Source organism: Ailuropoda melanoleuca, chromosome X (genome assembly GCF_002007445.2).
Source record: "Ailuropoda melanoleuca isolate Jingjing chromosome X, ASM200744v2, whole genome shotgun sequence".
Classification (NCBI taxonomy): domain Eukaryota; kingdom Metazoa; phylum Chordata; class Mammalia; order Carnivora; family Ursidae; genus Ailuropoda; species Ailuropoda melanoleuca.
This window is the reverse complement of record NC_048238.1, coordinates 45,157,813-45,179,061: the sequence shown is the minus strand read 5'-3', so window position 1 is coordinate 45,179,061 and position 21,249 is coordinate 45,157,813. Positions and strand designations below refer to the sequence as shown.

General features: G+C 45.9%; 1 protein-coding gene across 4 annotated transcripts in view; it reads right to left on the bottom strand.

Annotated features, from left to right (window-relative positions):
* Positions 1 to 228: 228 nt before the first annotated feature.
* The window catches only part of GNL3L (G protein nucleolar 3 like), a 31,315-nt gene continuing 10,294 nt past the window's right edge, over positions 229 to 21,249 (bottom strand). Inside the window, exons 3-16 of one of the 4 annotated variants that reach the window (XM_002929670.4) lie at positions 20,992 to 21,032; positions 19,954 to 20,061; positions 19,076 to 19,192; positions 18,004 to 18,087; positions 17,704 to 17,839; positions 16,696 to 16,799; positions 13,256 to 13,400; positions 11,074 to 11,161; positions 10,380 to 10,554; positions 10,153 to 10,295; positions 9,698 to 9,834; positions 7,733 to 7,860; positions 2,127 to 2,346; positions 229 to 567 (exon numbers count right to left, since the gene is read on the bottom strand). In XM_002929670.4, the coding sequence (XP_002929716.1) occupies positions 488 to 567; positions 2,127 to 2,346; positions 7,733 to 7,860; positions 9,698 to 9,834; positions 10,153 to 10,295; positions 10,380 to 10,554; positions 11,074 to 11,161; positions 13,256 to 13,400; positions 16,696 to 16,799; positions 17,704 to 17,839; positions 18,004 to 18,087; positions 19,076 to 19,192; positions 19,954 to 20,061; positions 20,992 to 21,032 (1,706 nt within the window). In that variant the 3' untranslated portion in view covers positions 229 to 487. The remainder of the gene's footprint in view (positions 568 to 2,126; positions 2,347 to 7,732; positions 7,861 to 9,697; positions 9,835 to 10,152; positions 10,296 to 10,379; positions 10,555 to 11,073; positions 11,162 to 13,255; positions 13,401 to 16,695; positions 16,800 to 17,703; positions 17,840 to 18,003; positions 18,088 to 19,075; positions 19,193 to 19,953; positions 20,062 to 20,991; positions 21,033 to 21,249) is intronic. The other 3 variants (XM_019810373.2, XM_034648957.1, XM_034648958.1) reach the window with 3 other exon arrangements.

Here is a 21,249-nt window from a genome sequence, read left to right as displayed (position 1 = left end):
TCATCACTGCCACCCAGGTGAGGATCTGTAGACATGGTGGAAGATGCATAGCCCATCACAGGAATGTCTTTCCACTGAGATCTGTTGCAGACTGACAAATCATTGCCTTCCCAGGGACCCCCAGGTCTACCAGCAGTCTCACCACTAGTTGTACATTTAGCTGTTCGAGACGGTTTTGTGAGAGTTACTCCTCCAACCAGACCAACCTACAGGATGAGGGATAAATTGTTAGCATCAAGGATCTGACAGTAATTTTATTTCTCTTGTAAAACAGAGTAGGGGTTAAATAAAGGGTATGGGGTTTGCTAGTTCCAGCCACTTGGGACTCTTTTTCTTGGAAGAATGGAAGGGAGAGTGAGAAGGGGCATGGTGGGTGAGGAGTTCTTTTAATATGCAGGTACTTCAGGGAGAAGCACACCATTTCATCTGTATTCCATCCCACTGGAACTGGTGCTTGGAGGGACAAGGGGGTGGTGAGATTAGTCGATCAGTCACCACCGTCATCAGCGTTGCCAGAGAGGTCGAGGACAGACATCATGGAATCAGATAACTTGCTGGCGAGTTTATCTGCAGATGAAGAAATACAGGCAGTCACTTGGTGGCTGGCTTGCCAATAGGACACCTGCAGGAGCTGGCGTAGACCTTGGTCTACATCAAACTCCCAAACTGGCTCACTCGCCCCCAACACTAAACAAAACAATTGGGTGGAGGGTATTGGCAGCCAGTATGCAATCTCACAGGCACACCCATTTGTCTATCTCTGAAATAATCACCCCAATATAGCTTCTATCTCAGAGTATCAGACTCAACTGGGCTCCAAGTATTTTTATCCCTTCCTAGTATCCCAACAGCAATTTTCTTTTACTGTGTTGAGCTTAGCACTCAGCCATTACCTTCAAAGTTCTCACAGCAAAGAGGCAGCATGGAAGTAGAGGCTTTAAGCCTGAATGCTCACCTCCCATCCTCCAGCCATACCCTGCTCGTCTTCAGGATTCCCCTCAGACATCATCTCCTCCAGGAAGCCTTCTTTGATCACCCCTACCCCACCACCATCCGGGTTAGGTTCACCAGGCTGAGTTAAGGTTTCCTCGCTCTGCCTTCTATGTCTGTGAATACTGTGTTGCCAACATCTGTTTTCTTACTTCCTCCTCACTCCTTTATAAGACCAGGAGTTCAAGAGCAATACATCCCTGGATTCCCAGCACTCAGTGTGAAACCAGGCCAAGAGCAAAGAATTGGGCTTATGGGGTCAATCAATCCCAGGTTTACATTTTGGCTCCATTAAATACTAGTTGTTTCACCTTGAGTGTGTCATTTAATGTCTCTGGGCCTCAGTTTCCTCACTTACCAAATGGGGATAAGACTTGCAATGAGTTGGTGAAGATTAGTATAGCATGAAGACCTAAATCAGCCAACCACACAACAGACCACCATTAAAATGAAGGAGGAAGTTCTTTTGTAAACTGCCATTAAATGGAAACATGATGTGGCAAAACTGTGTGTTCAGGGGACTAGTGTTTGCACAGAAAGAGAGAACAAAAAATATATAGGTATTTGCCTGTCTACCTATCTCAGGCATGAAGATAGAAGAAATTAACTGGTCATTCTGTGAGGAGGCCTAGATGACTGGGAAACTGGAAGGAGAGAAACATGTCACTCTATATCCCTTTGTATGTTTTCAATTTTGAGTATACTGCCTATGGATAAAGTAAACATTACATATAACCTATAAGCTTCCTAACCCAGAGAAACCAGCTAAGAAATAAATGGTGGCTATTTGACACACAGACTAGAACAATGGCTCTCCAAGTGGGGTGCCCAGAAGAGCAAATCAGCATCAACCAGGAACACAAATTCTCAGGCCCTATGGCCAAAATACTCAATCAGAAACTCTGGGGGTGGGTCCCAGAAATCTGTTTTAACAAGCCTTCCAGGCAATTCTCATAATAAGGTGAAGTCTGAGAACCACTGTGCTAGTAGATGAGCCTCCTAACCCATCTCTGCCCCTTAACCAGGGATAGCTGGGCACTGGACACATGGACATGCTCACTCAGGAGCTCCTAATCAGGGCCCAAGTGGGTGCTTTTTGGAGCATGGGGACAAGGGGTATGGTCAGGTGCCCCCACCAGTACGCTTCTGCATCTTCTTCTTATTCTTCAAGGCAGATGCAAGAGCCTGGCCCTGCTGCAGGAGGTCTGTCTCCATGATCCTCTGCAGCACTGGGCGGCGGTCCACAGGGCAGACATTCACCGTGCTATTGTTCATGGGGTAGTGGTCCACATTACGTTTAGCCCACCCCATCTGATGTCGATTCGGATTGGTGCAATACCCAGTGAGATCTCCAATCTGGAGAGAGAGAGAGAGAGGACAACAGTGAGGTCTGGGCCCCCAGAATACCACCAAAGACTTCTGCAGAGGTGACAGGGACAGGTTTGGTTAAAAACAGGAAGCCTCGAATTCTCAACATTTGCTGCAACATGGACGGCACTGGAGGAGATAATGCTAAGTGAAATAAGTCAAGTAGAGAAAGACAATTTATCATATGATTTCTCTCATCTATGGAACATAGGAACTAGGAAGATCGGTAGGAGAAGAAAGGGATAAAGAAAGGGGGGTAATCAGAAGGGGGAATGAAGCATGAGAGACTATGGGCTCTGAGAAGCAAACTGAGGGCTTCAGAGGGGAGGGAGGTGGGGGAATGGGATAGGCCAGTGATGGGTAGTAAGGAGGGCACATATTGCATGGTGCACTGGGTGTTATATGCAACTAATGAAGCATCGAACTTTGCATCGGAATCCGGGGATGTACTGTAAGGTGAGTAACATAATATAATAATAATAATAATAATAATAAACAGGAAGCCTGAAGCCAAGCAGAACTAAGCTCCAAGTCCGGCTCCATCACAAACAAGAAGGTGCTTAATTAATTTCTCAGCTGCAGCTGGCTCATCTGTCAAATGGGGTAGACAATGGGTAGCTTGCACTGCTGTTACAAGAATAAAAAAGCAGAGTTACTTGATCAGTGACAATTGGTATTATGATTCTTTCCTCAAATGACCCTACAAAGTCATACTCAATTTAACAAGTATTTTCTGATGCCTATTCTGTGCCCAGCTCCACGTGGGAAAATGCTGAGAAATGAGTAGGGTGCAGTCCCATCTTTGAGAATCAACTGGTCTAAAAGAGGATATAACCAACCCACACCACAAGCCAAGTCAGAGTGTGTTAAGTGCCCACCAGAAAGACACAGCATAAGTGGCAGAGGTTGTGGAGAAGGCAGTGCCAATATGCTTCTATTGATGGGAAGGTCATTCTTGACGGTGAACAATGGAAAAGCAAAGATTCATCCCTGGGATGCAAGGGTGGTTCGACATTCGCAAATCCTATCAGTGTGATAGATTATATCAAAAAGAAAAAGGCCAAAAAATCACGATTCTCTCAACAGATGCAGAAAAAGCATTTGACAAAATACAGCATCCTTTCCTGATTAAAACCCTTCAGGGTGTAGGATAAGAGGGTACATTCCTCAATTGCATAAAAACCATCTATGAAAAGCCTACAGCAAATATCATTCTCAATGGGGAAAAGCTGGGAGCCTTAAGATCAGGAACACGACAAGGATGCCCACTCTCGCCATTTTTATTCAACATAGTACTAGAAGTCCTTGCAACAGCAATCAGACAACAAAAAGGGATAAAAGGTATCCAAATCGGCAAAGAAGAAGTCAAGCTGTCTCTCTTCACACATGACATGATACTCTATATGGAAAACCCAAAAGAATCCACACCCAAACTACTAGAAGTTATAGAGCAATTCAGTAATGTGGCGGGATACAAAATCAATGCTCAGAAATCAGTTGCATTTCTATACATGAACAATGAGACTGAAGAAAGAGAAATTAGGGAATCCATCCCATTTACAATAGCACCAAAAATCATACGTTATCTTGGAATTAACTTAACCAGAGACGTAAAGGATCTATATTCTAGAAACTACAAATCACTCTTGAAAGACACTGAAGACACAAAAAGATGGAAAACCATGCTCATGGATCTGAAGAATTAACATAGTTAAAATGTCTACGCTACCCAGGCAATCTACACTTTCAATGCTATCCCTGATCAAAATACCAATGACATTTTTCAAAGAACTAGAACAAACAGCCCTTAAATTTGTGAGGAATCAGAAAAGGCCCCGAATCGCCAAGGAATTGTTGAAAAGGAAAAACAAAGCTGGGGGCATCACAATGCCGGATTTCAAGTTGTACTACAAAGCTGTGATCACAAAGACAGCATGGTACTGGCACAAAAACAGACACATCGACCAATGGAACAGAATAGAGAACCCAGAAATGGACCCTCGGCTCTTTGGGCAACTAATTTTTGACAAAGCAGGAAAAAACATCCAGTGGAAAAAAGACAGTCTCTTCAATAAATGGTGCCGGGAAAATTGGACAGCTACATGCAAAAGAATGAAACTTGACCACTCTCTCACACCATACACAAAAATAAACTCCAAATGGATGAAAGACCTCAATGTGAGACAGGAATCCATCAAAATTCTAGAGGAGAACATAGGCAACAACTTCTATGACATCGGCCAGAGCAACCTTTTTCACGACACATCTCCAAAGGCAAGAGAAATAAAAGATAAAATGAACTTATGGGACTTTATCAGGATAAAGAGCTTCTGCACAGCCAAGGAAACAGTCAAAAAAACTAAGAGACAGCCCACGGAATGGGAGAATATATTTGCAAAGGACACCACAGATAAAAGACTGGTATCCAAGATCTACAAAGAACTTCTCCAACTCAATACACAAGAAACAAATAAACAAATCATAAAATGGGCAGAAGATATGAACAGACACTTTTCCAATGAAGACATACAAATGGCTAACAGACACATGAAAAAATGTTCAAAATCATTAGCCATCAGGGAAATTCAAATCAAAACCACACTGAGATACCACCTTACGCCAGTTAGAATGGCAAAGATAGACAAGGCAAGAAACAACAATTGTTGGAGAGGATGTGGAGAAAGGGGATCCCTCCTACATTGTTGGTGGGAATGCAAGTTGGTACAGCCACTCTGGAAAACAGTGTGGAGGTCCCTTAAAAAGTTAAAAATTGAACTACCCTATGACCCAGCCATTGCACTACTGGGTGTTTACCCCAAAGATACAGACGTAGTAAAGAGAAGGGCCATATGCACCCCAATGTTCATAGCTGCATTGTCCACAATAGCCAAATCATGGAAGGAGCCGAGATGCCCTTCAACAGATGACTAGATTAAGAAGATAGGGTCCAGATATACAATGGAGTATTACTCAGCTATCAGAAAGAACGATTTCTCAACATTTGCTGCAACATGGACGGCACTGGAGGAGATAATGCTCTGAGTGAAATAAGTCAAGCAGAAAAAGACAATTATCATATGATTTCTCATCTATGGAACATAAGAACTAGGAAGATCAGTAGGAGAAGAAAGGGATAAAGAAAGGGGGTAATCAGTCAGAAGGGGGAATGAAACATGAGAGACTATGGACTAGAATGGCAAAATTGACAAGGCAAGAAACAACAATCATTGGAGAGGATGTGGAGAAAGGGGATCCCTCCTGCATTGTTGGTGGGAATGCAAGTTGGTACAGCCACTCTGGAAAACAGTGTGGAGGTCCCTCAAAAAGTTAAAAATTGAGCTACCCTATGATCCTGCAATTACACTACTGGGTATTTACTCCAAAGATACAGACGTAGTGAAGAGAAGGGCCATATGCACCCCAATGTTCATAGCAGCATTGTCCACAATAGCTAAATTGTGGAAGGAGCCGAAATACCCTTCAACAGATGACTAGATTAAGAAGATAGGGTCCAGATATACAATGGAGTATTACTCAGCTATCAGAAAGAACGATTTCTCAACATTTGCTGCAACATGGACGGCACTGGAGGAGATAATACTGAGTGAAATAAGTCAAGCAGAAAAAGACAATTATCATATGATTTCTCATCTATGGAACATAAGAACTAGGAAGATCAGTAGGAGAAGAAAGGGATAAAGAAAGGGGGTAATCAGAAGGGCAAATGAAGCATGAGACTATGGACTCTGAGAAACAAACTGAGGGCTTCAGAGGGGAGGGGGGTGGGGGAATGGGATAGGCTGGTGATGGGTAGTAAGGAGGGCACGTATTGCATGGTGCACTGGATGTTATACGCAAGTAATGAATCATGGAACTTTACATCGAAAACCAGGGATGTACTGTATGGTGACTAACATAATATAATAAAAAAATATTATTATTTAAAAAAAACCCTTCCAGATACTACATAGCCATCAAAATAAAGGATGGCTCTTTAAGCAATCACGTGGAACAATCTACAAGATGAATTTGTAAGTGAAACAAGCAAAATGCACAATACAAATAGCGTGTTATTATTTGAATTAAAATAAATCTCTGTATCTGCATGTATGTATATATGCATGTGCATAAAGATGGAATAGCTATGAAAAAGACATTCAAGTCTGCTAACAGTGACTGCCTCCAAGGGGGCGACAAGGTGACTGGGAGACACTTGCAAGAGAGAAACTTACTTTTCACTGTATACCCTTTAGTACCTTTTAAATTTTATAGCACATAACACATACTACCTAGTCAAAAAGTAAATAAAAGGGAAAAATATTTTAAATAAACAAAATGGGGAAAAATAGAAAACCCTTTGACAGAAAAGAATAACTGATTTTCAGTGTTTTCCTAATCCCCATGGTTTACAGTCTAACTCAAGGACTGCTATGCTCTGATTCCAGATTCATTTTTCCTTGACTCATTTCAACCACCCCACACTAACATTTCCCCAAAACACCACTCTCTCTGTTTGTGCCACGGCATAAGCACTGGCTGACCTCCTAGCCACGGGCTGCTGCCCCCCTTGTCCAGAGAATTCCTCAGCCTCCAAGAAGTGGCGCAAGGATCAAGGCCTTCAGGAAGACTTCCCTGACTCACAAGTAGTATACAGGTTAGAGCCGTCGGATTCATGCTTTCCCAAGCTCTGCCCCCACCCCTAGTCTGTGTACCTCCCATAACAGTGTAGAGGTCTGTATGTGAAACCCACTAAACTGTGGCCTCCCGAAGGGCAGAGACAGGGAGACTGGCTGAAGAAGCTGAAAAAGCCTCCAGGAATCACAGGCATGGCATATTGACTCGATCACATAGGTACTGGGGAGCCATAACAGGAGAGGTGACATGGTCAGATTGGGCTATTAGAAATCATGGGACATATGTCCAGGTTCTCGAGAAAGGGTTAGAAGCTTAGACTAGGGTTATAGAAATGATAGGGACTGAAAGAAGCTGACAGCTTCTCAAGAGAGTTTGAGGGAGAAGCCATAGGACTTGCTGACTGACTGTCTGGGATACCGGATGCTAGTTGGAGGGAAGAGTCAGGGGTACCCAGGTTTGCAACTTGAACAACTGAGTGACTGAATGGGGATACCTGTTTTCTAGGCTGCAGCCGGGCTGGAAAAGCTGCTTGAGAAAGCATGCCTCCTCCTTGGACCTGCCATTGCCTGGTAAAGGATACACACCACCTGACGCCCAGGGGGCCCACAGGGAGTGAATGAATGACCTACATTTCCCCACCATTATAGGCAGACCTTGTGGGAGCCAGGCAGAGGGGACCAACCACTCCCCAGAGCCTTGGGTAGAGAAGAGGGTTACCATGAAGAAAGGGGACGGGTACCTTATACACAGTGGTTTTATTTTCCATGGCATCTGCTATTTTCATCATCGGAGAATGTAGCCACTTGATCTCCATTTCAAGTGGGTCCATGTCACCCAACAGTTCATCTGCTTCTCCAGTGGCCAAGCCTTTAACACAACCAACACCACTGTCAGGGCCCTAGCTCCCCCCTGCTGCCAGGCCCCTCTACCCATTCAGGACTCAGTGGAAAGGATATGTGGACACTGCCTAAGGGAGTTGGGAGGGAAGGCTCTTTCATTCCTGATGGGAGGCCACATGACAAAGGATTAAAGGCATGGGTTTTGCAGTAGGGCATTTGTCTGCTGGGAGCTGGTCTTGGAGCCTTAGCTTCCTCATCTGGAAAGTGAGCACACCACAGCCTATGACATGGGGCTGCTGTCACAGCAGAGGATACCTGAAATGCACTGCCCTGAGACACTGCTCAGTAAGTGACAGCCACTGGGTTTCCTTCCTCAGGACCAGGCCTCTCTCCCCCTCCCTCTGGCCCCTTGCCTAGAGTTGCCCTCCACTGCAAACCATTAATGTACCCATTACCCTGGGCCCACGCTATCCTCCCACCTACTTCTAAAATCTCCCCCCATACCCTTCCTCTAATTCCTACTGACTCTTCAAGATACAATATTAGGGCTAACTCCCCTAGGAAACCCTCACCATTAACCTCTTCCTCTCCTCGATTTCCCAGACCTCAATCTTCTGCCAAAGCACATTCTCAGTGATGGAGCCCCTCTTGCCCTCACATGCAGCCAGGGTCAAGTATCATAGGAATGTGAGCTCCAATTCCTCCCAACTACCCACTTGGCAGAAGAGGGAAGTAAAGTTCAGAAAGAGAACTGACTCGCCAGAAGCCACATGGGGAATAAACTCTGAAGCAAGCAAGTCCTCTTGTCCTCATCTATAATCTAAGGACACTAAAAGGCCCAGAGAAGGAAAGCTAGTGGCCCTCAAGAGAAACAGAGAAACCAGAAGCCAGGCCAGCCAGGATTTTTCCACTGCCCAAGTGTCCACAGACAGGCCTAGAGAGCACTGGGCCCCTTTCCAAGGTGGGGGAGGAGCCATAAGCCAAGGCTACAGATGGTAGTACTTGAAGAGAACAAATCTCCTACAGGAGTTTCTCAAAGCACACCTCTGTACCCCCGCAAACAATCATCTTCATAACAACTAATATTCACCAAGCATGTCCTCTAAGGCAGCACTGCTGTGAGTGTTTTTACATATTAAATAAGTCTTCATGACCATCTTACTGGGTGAGTACTACTATTCCCATTTTACAGATTCATGTCTCCATTGAGACATGGAGAAATGAAGTAATTTATGCAGCATCACAGAGCTAACAAGAAACAAAACGTGAATTTGACTCTAGCCACTCCATTCTTCTAACCAGCTACTCCGAGCTGGGACAGTTCTTAGACCACTGACCATGCACATGCACATGCACCATTCAGGAAATACCAGCTTTCTGTGACTCAGATGCCTCCCTGCCGGAGCTCCAGTGGCACAATCGGTTAACACACGGTACTTATACAGATGCCTCCCCGCCAATGGGGGTGAGAACAAAAATCTAGGACTAGACATGCAGTAGCTGAGGCAAAGCCTAGGGCAACATGATGGAAGGGGTTTTGGAGAGGAGTATCTTAGTCCACTCCAGGTCCCAGGAGATGGGGAAAGGACCCTCATATTTCCTGAGCCCCTCACTGTGTACACAGTACTTTGCTGGCTTTTTTTCCTATCTACCAATACCCCACAACCACCCCCATGGCCCAGATTAGAATTCTCCACCTTGTGGGAGAAAGCATTAAGCTTAGAGTTGGTTAAATAATTTTCCCGAACCCAGAATAGGGCCAGGGCAGGGGAAGATCAAACATGGGATTTGTTATTGGGTCTGTGTGGCTCCCATCCAGGGCAAGGCAAAGTACCAGGCAGGCCAGTCCACTTGCCCCTACTTACATTCCATGGTGTCTTCATTGGCCTGCTCGGTATCCTCAATATCAAAGACTTCGGTCATCTCCTTGATGATCTCAGCACTGAGATGGGCAGGCAGAGTGTGGGTGGCAGGTGGGAGTGTATAGAAGCTAATCTTCCCACTGCATTGGGAGATGGGAGGAAATCGGTGATGTCATTAAGAGAACAAATGACCAATCGAAGAGAGGATGAGTTCCCAAGTCAGAAACAATGAAGGAACACCAAGAAAACCCACAGTAGCTCCCGAACAACAAGAGACTGAGTTGCTAGATAGTCACTGGCCATAAATTCCTGATGGGGACATGACCTAGTGCCTTGGCCTTCCCCTGCCCTGAGAAACAGGCTGTCAGGCTGCCGCACCACTGCAATAAACATAGATGTACCCCTTTGTGGAGCCTGACTCTCGGCAGGTCCACCTTTACCCCTAGCCCTCTCCTCACCTCGCCCAGTCAGCCAGAACAGCTTTGGCTGCCTGCTCCTGACTGTATATGCCTCCCTTCTTCTTCTTCCCCAAGCGGTGAGCCACCGCAGTCAGAAAGTGCTCGGTGGTCTGGAACCCAGAGATGCCATAATAGTTGGAAATCTGGTGGAGAGAGAGAAAAGAAATCATAAGGAAAACTGAAGGGCCCTTAGAGTAGGGCAGGGCATGAGCAAGAGCTTTCTGTACCTCCTCCAGGTTACAGCGTTGCAGGATGGTCTCTACCGGGGTCACGGGGTCTGCCAACTTCTGCACATGGACGCAGTTGCGCAGGATGGTGCCCACCTCTGAGTTCGGTCCTGGGACAATGCCTGGGGCATCCAGCAGCCTGATGAACTTGTCCAGATAGACCTCCTGCATGAACCTAGGACAAGAAGAGGAGATAAGAGAGAATGCAAGACACTGATAAGCTGGGATGTATCTGGGATCCCCTAGGCCCCAGGCACACAGCTGGGAGGGGTGAGGGGCAGAAAGCATACAGATGAAGATGAACAGATGTGGGGCTGGGGGCTCTGGGGCCTACACACCTGGGACTAATTCTAGTCTAGTCCCTGCCAAGGGGACTGAGCTGCAGGGCTGTGGGTAACCTTCTGACTCTCTGAGCCTCTGCTGCTTCATCTAGGAAGTGGAGTTACTTATCTATAGCCCAATCTTGCATGGCTGCTAAGAGACTTCAAGGAGCTAAGTAGGGAAGCACCCAGCTCTGTGCCTGGCCCGCACCTAGGGTGTACCAGGTCAATGAGGGTGTTAGTGAGACTCCTGTGCCCAGGGAAGAATCAGAGACTGGGCCAAGATAAGGAAAAGGGCAAGAGCTGAAGTTATGAGAAATGGCGGAATGGTAGGGTCAAGGAGCTGTGGAGTGGGGGAGCAGGCAGGCGCTTACTTGGTGATGCCAGGAACGGCTCCCACACTGCATGCACGGCTGCGCTTCAGGCTGTTGATCAGGCTGCTCTTCCCAACATTAGGAAGACCTACAAAGGAGCGGCAGATGGCTGAGGGCAGGAAGGACCCTCAGGAACATCTGGGCCGGCATGTATGTGGGCAGCCCAGGCAGGAACAACGACCAAGCTACGGGGAGGCCAAAACCAGAACCTGGCCTCCTGCCTTCCCAACCCAGGACCTGACCAAGCCCTAACATGGCCTAACCTTTCCTCCATTTGTGAGCATGCTGGGTAGACATGTCGCTCTCTCTAGATATGACACTCCCTCCCACTTACAACCAGCCTGGAAAAGGTGCTCAATGCAAAGCCTCTGTAACACGATCCAACAGAGGGCAGACATCAGGAAATTTCTGTGAAACAAGAGAACCAGCTGTCCTGCTGTAAAATTCACCTGGTGGCGGGTGAAGAGCCCTCTCCAGACGTCAGTCTCTCTGAGCAGCTGGTCTGCCTGTGGTGCATGTTTTCTGTTCAAGCATCTGTGAGGACCTCTAGGCCTGTGGATGTCTTTGTGTGCTACCCCCCTCACCAGGTCTCTTGTTCTCACCATTCTCCTTCTCTGTGTGCCAGAATTTATGCAAAGACTGTCCTCTCTTTTTTTAAAGGTTTTATTTATTTGAGAAAGAGAGCACTAGTGGGGGGGAGGGGGCAGAGGGAGAGAGAGAGACGCAAACTCCCCACTGAGCAGGGAGCCCGATGTGGGCCTCGATCCCAGGACCCTGAGATCTTGATCTGAGCTGAATGCAGATGCTTAACCAACTAAGCCACCCAGGTGACCCCACAGACAACTCTCTTATGGATGTACCTGCGTGTGTGAGCCCCTCATGTGTGGAAGTCTCTGTACATCAATCTCTGTGTGGGGGGAACCAGTATATCCGGGCACACGTGTCTCTCTGTGCCTCTACTTGCTTGCGGGGAGCAGAGCTGGGGTGAGTATATGGGAAGGGTCTGCACGTGTGTTGCCTCTGGGCTGGCCATGTCTGCACAAGTACGGATCCATATATGTATTTGTGGATCCGCATGTATTCGCAGGTCTGTGTTCCTCCATGTCTACCTCTTTGTTCCTGGCCCCTTCCATGTGCACCTCTCTCTCTCTGAATCTGTCTATCTCTTGTGTCTGCCTGTCTCTCTCATCGTTTTTTCTTTTTTAAAGATTTTATTTATTTATTTATTCATTCATTTATTTATCTATCTATCTATCTATCTATCTATCTATCTATCTATCCCCTCTGCACAAGCAGGGGGAGCAGGCAGAGGGAGAAGCAGGCTCCCTGCTGAGCAAGAAGCCCGATGCAGAACTCGATCCCAGGACCCTGGGATCATGACCTGAGCTAAAGGCAGATGCTTAACCCACTAAGCCACCTAGGTGTCCCTCTCTCATTGTTTCTTTGGTACGCGTGTCTGCCTCTTTACATGCATAAAGTATCTAGCCCTCTTATGTCTCTCTCTGCAGGTCTTCATAGTCCTTCTGGTATCTTTTTGTGATCATTATCCCCCTCTCTCGGCACACCTCTGTCACTTAAATCCATCTTTCCTTTCCACTCCCCATCAATCCCATCATTTCCCAGTTCTTTTTCTATGTCTATTCAGGTCTGTATATCTATACCTTTTTCTTAGCGTCCAGCTCTCTCCAATGACTCTTTTGGCTTCACTTCCTCTCCCTGACAGTCTATCTCTGCTTCTCTCAATTTCCCTTTTCTCTCCCCCATCATCCTTCCCTCAGTGCCCTGGGTTCCAGATAGGCCCAGGTTTGAGTATCAGCTCTATCTCATCTCACAGAGGGCTGATCCCCACAAGTCCCTTTCCCTTCTCTGGGCCTCAGTGTTCTTATCTGTCAAAGATATGTTCACTCCTCTCCACCACCACCCACAGCTCTGGTAGGATGAGATGGCACCAAATCCAAGCATAACCCTGTGTATTTGGTCCATGATTCTAATACTCAATGCATGGTGGTGATTCTCAGTACACCTTCCTATGCCCATCAGTATGTATTACAAATCATTAAACTGTTCCTGAACTGCTCCTCTCTTCCCAGAGGGGTAACACAAAGCTCCCAGAATCCTTTGCCCAGTGAAACCCCTGCCCAAGGAAGGAGCCTGGGCCCCATGAGCTCCCCACAGGTCTCACCCACAACACCCACACGGATATGGGTGCGCACTTCACCAAGGCGGCAATAGTTCCCCAAAACCCTCATGAGGTTTTCAGCTCCAAAGCAGGCTTTGCTTTTCAGCAGTGACTCAGAGGCCTGATCCACTGGCACAGTGCAGCGATTCTGGAAAACGAGGGGTTATTACAGAAGAGGCATCAGGTAGGAAACGCAGTCTGAGTCCAGATTTCCAACTTTCAGTGAAACTTTCAGGGCCACCTCCCTGTGATCACCAAGATCCCCAAGACTGAAGCAGAGGACTTCTCACACAGGCCCTGAATACTTGTCATTTCCTGCTTGCACAAGGCCTGTTTTTCCACTGTCGTTGAGTCTTCAGTCTTCTCTGTCCCTGCCTCTCTCTAGACACACGTATCTCTTGCCTCCCTCAGCAGGGAAAGGATGGCACCCTGGCCTCTAGTCAGCCCAGGTTTGAGTTCCAGCTCTGTCTCTCACAGGTGTTATGTGCATCAAATCCTGCTTCCCTTCTCTGGGTCTCAGTGCCCTCATCCACAAAATGGGGACACTGCCCTCCCTGCCTGTGGTGGGAAGACAGTGCCTGGCCCATAGCCTACCTTCCCTTAATTCCTCAGACAAAACGGCCATTCCAGCTTCCATCTCCTTACTCCTCTAATGCCACCTCCTCCGCCCAGAATGCCCTTCCACCTCTTCCTCTTTCCTTACTTACCCACCACAGCATTGCAAAACAGGAATTAAGCTAAATATCCATCAGTAAGAAACAGGTTAAGGAAATATATCCTTAAAGTGGAGTACAAATGAAAGAGAGCTGTTAGAAAAGGATGTTCACCTGTAAAGTCTTTGTTTCTATAGATCGTGACTTTCTGTTTTGTATCACTCTTGGGGCCTTTTTACTTTTATAGAACCCCCCTTAATATCTCCTGTAGGGCTGGTTTCATGGTTACAAAATTGGTCAATGACTGGCGATCCTGGAAGGTCTTTATCTCTCCATCAATTCTGAATGACAGCCTTCCTGGATAAAGGATCCTAGGCTGCATGTTTTTCTCTGGAAGAGCTTTAAAAATGCCCCCCCAACCCTTTCTCTCATTCCAGGTCTGTGTAGACAGGTCTGACGTAATTCTGATACCTTTGCCTTGGTACGTGAGAAATTTCCTTGCCTTGGCCGCTTTCAATACCGTATCCTTGGATCTAATATTTGCAAATTGCACTATGACGTGACGTGGCGTAGTTTTGTCGTGGTTGAGCTTGGGAGGGGTCCTCTCTGCCTCTTGGACACGAATGCTTGTTTCCCTTGCTAGATTAGGGAAGTTTTCAGCTACAATTTGTTCAAATATCTCTTCTAGACCTCTGTTTTTCTCCACCCCCTCAGGGATGCCGATGATTCTGACATTGGATCGTTTCATAGAGTCAGTAATCTCCCGTAATCTACATTCGTGGGCGTGGATTTTTTTGAGCCAAGTTTCTATTTTAGCTTTCTCTTCTACTAACCCATCCTCCAATTCGCTAACGCGTTCCTCTGCCTCGGTGACCCTGGCCGTCAGAGCCTCTAGTTTTGACTGTATTTGGCCCACTGAGTTTTTAATTTCTGTCAGATTCGCTCTCATTTCTGCCCTTAGGGATTCTATATTCTCAGCAACGCTTTCTCTGATGCTTTTTTCAAGTTTACTCATCATCTTGACCATTGTTGCTCTGAATTCCATTTCTGATAATTGGGATACATCCGTATGTATTAATTCTGTGGCCGAGGCCAATTCTGTGGCAGAGGCCACAGACTCATTATCTNCTATTTTTGTTAATATTTTCGTTAATTTTTTTTCAAGTCTACACATCATCTTGACCATTGTTACTCCGAACCATTTCTGATAATTTGGTTATATCCATATCCATTAGTTCTGTGGCAGAGGCCACAGACTCATTGTCTTTTCTTTCCTGGGGGGGGGATTTCTCCTTCTCATCATTCTGATGAGGAGAGGTTGCGGGGTTGTCCAGAACCCAAATTATTGACCAGGACCCAGGGAGTATGTACTTGTTTTATAGGGACCTTAGGGATGTGGGCTTCTTGATTTTTCAGCCTGCTTTCTGGGGTGATGGGTAGTAAGGAGGGCATGTATTGCATGGTGCACTGAGTGTTATACACAACTAATGAATCATTGAACTTTACATCAGAAACCAGGGATGTACTGTATGGTGATTAACATAATATAATAAAAAGAATTTTAAAAAAAACCAAAAAACAAAAACCAGGGATGTACTGTATGGTGAATAACATAATATAATAAAAATAGTATTATGAAAAAGTAAATAAATATATTTAAAAAAAGATTTCACCAGCAGTATGCGAAGTGTCAAAAAAAATAAAAAAATAAAATATAGACTTGCCACGTTAAAAAAAAAAAAGAAAAGGATGCTCACCACATTTTTTCCATCAAGGACAAAAATTAGAAATGAGATATCAGGTTCTCCCAAATGAGTAAAGACTAAAATGTTTAATGATATCAAGTGTTGGAAAGGATGTAGGGAAATAAGCCCTCCCACACATTCATCTACCTCAGTGGCAGGAAGATAAATTGGTACAGCCACTGGAAGCGAGGCAATTTGTCAGTGTCTAGGAAAATATAAAATACATAGCCACTCCACCTCTCAGTATCCAACCTATATAAACACTTGCCCACCAGCCAAGATAACATATGCAAGGGTATGTGTTAAAGTACTGCTTATAATGATTAAAAATTGGAAACTAATTTTATTTAGTATCAAAAAAGTACATCTGTATAAAAAAAATTGCCATGGGGAAAGAAAAAAAGCAAGCCCCAAGACGACATATAGGACATTCCCAAACACTTCTTTCTCTCTATATATACATCTACATATATATAAAGCACAGAAAAATATCTGAAAGGATACATACCAAGCTAACAATGGTGGTTACATCTGGGTATGGATAAAGGAGATGAGATTTAAGGGTACTGGTAAAAGGGTATTTAAGCCATCTGTAATTCTTTTTATTTTTTCTACTTTATTTTTTCATAAATAATAAGTTCTACACCTGGTACAAAATTGAAAATATGTCCCCCAACACCTAGTTTCTCTCCTCGGAAGCAACCAATGTTTCTGTAATACTTTAATATTTTACAACTAAAATGTATTTTTGTGTTAGTGATACAATTAGAAAGTAGTGTGATTTGTGTTAAAGAGAAAAATGAAGACATACGTTTTTAAAAGCTAACAAATAGTTAACGATATTTTCCAAATTTTCTATGGACAGTTATGTATTACCCTTATATCTGGAAAAAAAAACCTTTCCAAAAAGCTAAAATGTAAGAAGGAATGAGGTGAAATGGATATTAAAAGGTCATCTAGTAAGGCAAAAAGCTCAGAGTTGAAAGCCCAAAGGGCTGGAGACCCCAGTCCAAGTCATGATCCTCCAACCCTGGCCCCAGCTTACCAGGTTTTTGACCTGATGCTGTGTGCTGGCCTTGAAAGCCACAGTCGGCAGCTCATTCCGAAGGTAATCCAGCCACTTCTCTACAACCTCTTTGGGGACCAAGTCTGGGGAAAATAGAAACAGATAGGACTAATAAGGAGAACATCACTTCAATGGCTCACTCTAAAGATATATCCACCCACTCAAGGCTAGGCCCACCTCCTGCCAACAGCTGTCTCCCTGGCCCTATCAGTACCTATCCAGCTCCCAGGTTAGAATTAGAAAGGGAAGTCTAGTCTAGGGGACCAGCTGGCCCTCCCTGAGGGGACCTCTCTCCCTTGGGGAAAATGGGCAAATTAGCTGCTTGGTCCCAGATGCCTTCCTTCCAAGCCAGGCTTCCTAAAGATTGTGTTTCCCATTCTCTCTGTGGATCATTCTAGGTTGGGCCAAATGTCAAGAATAACTCTGACAAGAATATAGCTATCACTTGTGGAGTACTAATCATGCATACACCAAGCACTTTATCATTAATTCTCACAATAACCCTGTGAGATTGGGACAGTCACAGCCCATTTTACAGCTACAGAAAAGCAAGCCCTCAGGTGACAAGACTTGTCCAAGATCCTGGAGAAAACTGACAACACAACTGGGATAAGACCCAAGCCTCAGTGACTCCTGAGCCCATGTGCTCTTCTGCCCTAGTCTTTGGGTTCCAGCTTGGGGCAGACAGGAACTCTCTGGGGTTGGCCAATAGGGCTCAAAATGGCAAGAACAAGGGACTGAAAGTCAGACAGGCTTGGACCCCATCCCCAACTTCTGCTACACCGTGTGTGTGTGTGTGTGTGTGTGTCTCTAAAGAAGTGATTTTACCTCTCAGATTCCTGGCTTTAAACACTGAACACGAATTCCTACCTCATACAACTGTTATAACTACCACTGAGTTGCTGAGTCTCAGGATCTGGTCTGAGCTAGTCTTTAAAAAAGGTCTGGCCCCTGCCCTGCATTACCCAATTCTGCCCCAATACCCACCAATCTTGTTTAAGACCAAGACCAGCTTCTTGTTGCCTTCTGCCTGCAGGACAGCCTCCTCCATTTGGAAGCAGCGGCAGCCCAATGGGTCCCTGGCATCCAGGACTTCCAAAATCACATCAGAGTATTCCACCACCTGCAGAGCAAAGGACAGGTGATGAAGCCAGGGAAAGGACTGGGTATGAATCACACAGGCCCATAAAAGAAAAGGTCTCCATCTCAGTCAGGAAAAACATAAATGGAGAGATGGGATGGGATTGGTGCCCTCTCTAAAGAGCCTTAAGAAATGGGTCCCCAAACCTTACGGAACTCCTTGTAATAAGCCTTCCTTGTCACCTCATCATCCAACTGAGGAAACATATTTAATTCCTGCAAAACTTCTTCCTAAGGGAAAAAAAGAAAGAATAGTTCAGGGAGTAAAAGTCAGGGCTCTGGAAACCATGACAGGCTGGGGGAGCCATGGGGGTCCCAACACACGAAGAGTAACTTTGACCAGCCAATAAAGCTGGGAACTAGAAGAATGGATAGAACCACATGACACTTGTGTGTGCCTATGTTTATGTACGTGTTCAAGCACCAGCTAGGGACCTGAGTGTGCACCTGTGTGTGTTAAGGAAGGAATGTGAGAGGGAGGTGTAAGTGAGAAAAAAAACCAATGTGGGAACATGGGATGGGGGAGGCAAAATACACACTTTATGTTAGAAAAGGAACTCTGAGGGGCGCCTGGGTGGCACAGCGGTTAAGCGTCTGCCTTCGGCTCAGGGCGTGATCCCGGCGTTCTGGGATCGAGCCCCACATCAGGCTCCTCTGCTATGAGCCTGCTTCTTCCTCTCCCACTCCCCCTGCTTGTGTTCCCTCTCTCGCTGGCTGTCTCTATCTCTGCCGAATAAATAAAATCTTAAAAAAAAAAATCTTTAAAAAAAAAAAAGAAAAGGAACTCTGAGCTGGAAAGTGAATATTCTGTGAAATGAGAATATATGCTGGAAGGGCAATAAGAAGTCCAAGAAGGAAGCTGGCATCCCCCTCACATACCCTCTTCTGTCAACCTTCCCTCACACTTATTCCCTCTCCCCCTGTCCCCTGGTCGTAGGTCTCCCTTCCCCTACTCCCAACCCTGTCTTTGGGGCCCAGGTCAGGAGAGGACCTATCCAGGGTTGTCCAGTCACAAATAAGGCTCAAAATGGCCCTCTGCTTCCCTCTCATACCTCCCTCCCTCCATCCCCACTGTTTCCCATCTTCTCTGCACTGATTTCCTAAGTCCCCCTGCAACAATCTCACATCCTTGCTCTTTCCCTTTCACAGAACGATGGCAACAGATGCTTCTGAGCAAACCCAAATGAGTCTGAACCAGAAGCAAAGGCTGTTCTCTCACCTTATGCTCAAATTCCTCCTGGCGTTGCAGGACATGCTGACAGTAGCTCTCAATGGTCCTGCGTCTGTGTCTCTCTTGCTCCCGGGCAGCCTGCTGCTTCTCCCTCATCTCCTCAACCTAACAAGGGAACACACAACAGGACTATAGCTGACTAGGTCTGTAACCTAAGGGAGGGATGGGAGACTTACAGTAACAGGGAGCGGGTGACAGGGAAGAAACAGTGTTGACATGGCAGAGGTAGGAGAAGCAGGGATACAGGGAGAGAGCAAATATAGATAAGGGGTTTGAGAGAAAGGAAACAAGAGATGAAGGAAGAGAAAGTGTGGCAGAGAACAATAAAAAGAGGGCATGTGAAGCTGAGAGAGAATGTGTTCTACGCAAAGGAAATCAATTAAGACCAGAGGGAGAAAGAGGACAAGGTCCTGGGATGCTCCATCATCTAAAGAGCAGGAAAAGAAAGGAACAGCAAAAGAGACTAGGAAAGAGCAAGGAGGACATCCAGGAGAGTGAAATGACAAGAAAGTCAAAGCGAGAGTGCTTCAAAGAAAGCATGGTCTCAAATCCTGCCAATTCGGATGAGATGATGGAAGGAGAGTATCCATGAGTTCAGTGATGTCACAGAAGGAACTAGTGAGGCTGACAGGAGCGGTTTGAGTGGAGCAGTGGGAACACAGCAGGGCAGCAATGGATTGGGAGGTGAGGGGGAGATAAGCAAACGGAGACATTAATTCAAGTATCAAAGTGACCACCTTCTCTTCTCTCTTCAGCAAACAGCCTCAACAACCCTAACAACTCTGGTCTTTGCCCTTCCAGTCACCACTTCTGTGGACCTGGCAGTCAGGCCAGGCCCTCTCCCTCCCCCAAGGTCAAGGGCTTACCCTCTTCTTCTTTAATTCAGCTTCCCGATTGGCATGATCATTGGAGTGAACAAACTGGGGAGCAGAAGCCACTTTGGAAGCTGCTTTCTTTCCATTCTGCTTTGCAGGCTGGTCACCACACAAAAGGAAACAAACAGAGCTAATGAACCCATGGAAATCACCCTTCCTGGAGGGTTAAAGCTGCTCAAAAGTGTAGTTGTAGGGAAAAGAGAGGAACAAGCAAAAAGAAGGGCTCTGTCCTTAGAGGTCTGCCCATCTGGCTAGAGAAGAGACCCTCCCTCTCCTAGGCAGGGACTGACTGAAGAACCCCAGGAGAGGTGGGGGAAATGGAAAAGTTTCCCAAGTAAAGGCCAAGGGAAATGCTAAAGCAGTTCTCAAAGTATGGTTCTTGGACCAGAGCAGCACCATCACCTGGGAACTGGTTAGAAATAGAAATTACGGGATACCACAACAGACCTACTGAATCAGAAGCTCAAGGGTGAGGCCCAGCAATCTGTGTCCTAACCAGCCCTCTGGGTAATTACCCAGAATTACCCGGAGGGCTGGCTAAAGTTTGAGAACCTTAACCATGTTAAAATTTGAGGATCACTGCTCTGGCCTGTCTTACCTGTCTCTACCTTTCCTAGCAGGACCAGGAGCTGGAGCCAAAGTTTACGTTTTGGCCTCCCTCCTCATCTAGAGCAATAGGGACTTGGGAATCAGACAGACTCAAGTCCCAGCCATGCTACCTTGAACCTAGGAACTTTCTCACTGAGGCTCAGTTTCTTCATCTTAAAAATGGGACGATCCCTATACCAAGGTAATTCAAGCACAAAGCAGCACATGGATTGTGGTGGAAACTTAATAAATGCTGCTGATTCTCTACTGCAGCCAACCAGGGAGGAAGCGAAAGCCAGATCCTTTGATTGCAATTTGCTGCTCTGTCTGGAACGACATAACATCTACTGGGGTTTGTAAACCTCTTCTAGAGCAAGGAACCTGTTCCTGACCTTACCTCCAACAATGAGTATACCTTACCTGAGGGTCAAGCCAACTTACCTTCTTGCAGCCTTTGGAACCTTTACCTGGTTTTTTATTTTCTACCAAAAAAAAAAAAAAAAGCCATTATCCACCTACCCAACATCTGTTTATACCTTAATCAAAGGCCACACTGAGAACCTAAGGAGGACTGAGATACCATGTCTGCCCAGGCCCAGGACAACAAAGACATGGAGATGACCTCAACAGGGTCAGAGGAAGTACTGGATAAAATGTTTGAGGCATTATTTCAACGCAGACTGAAACAACGCTTATGGG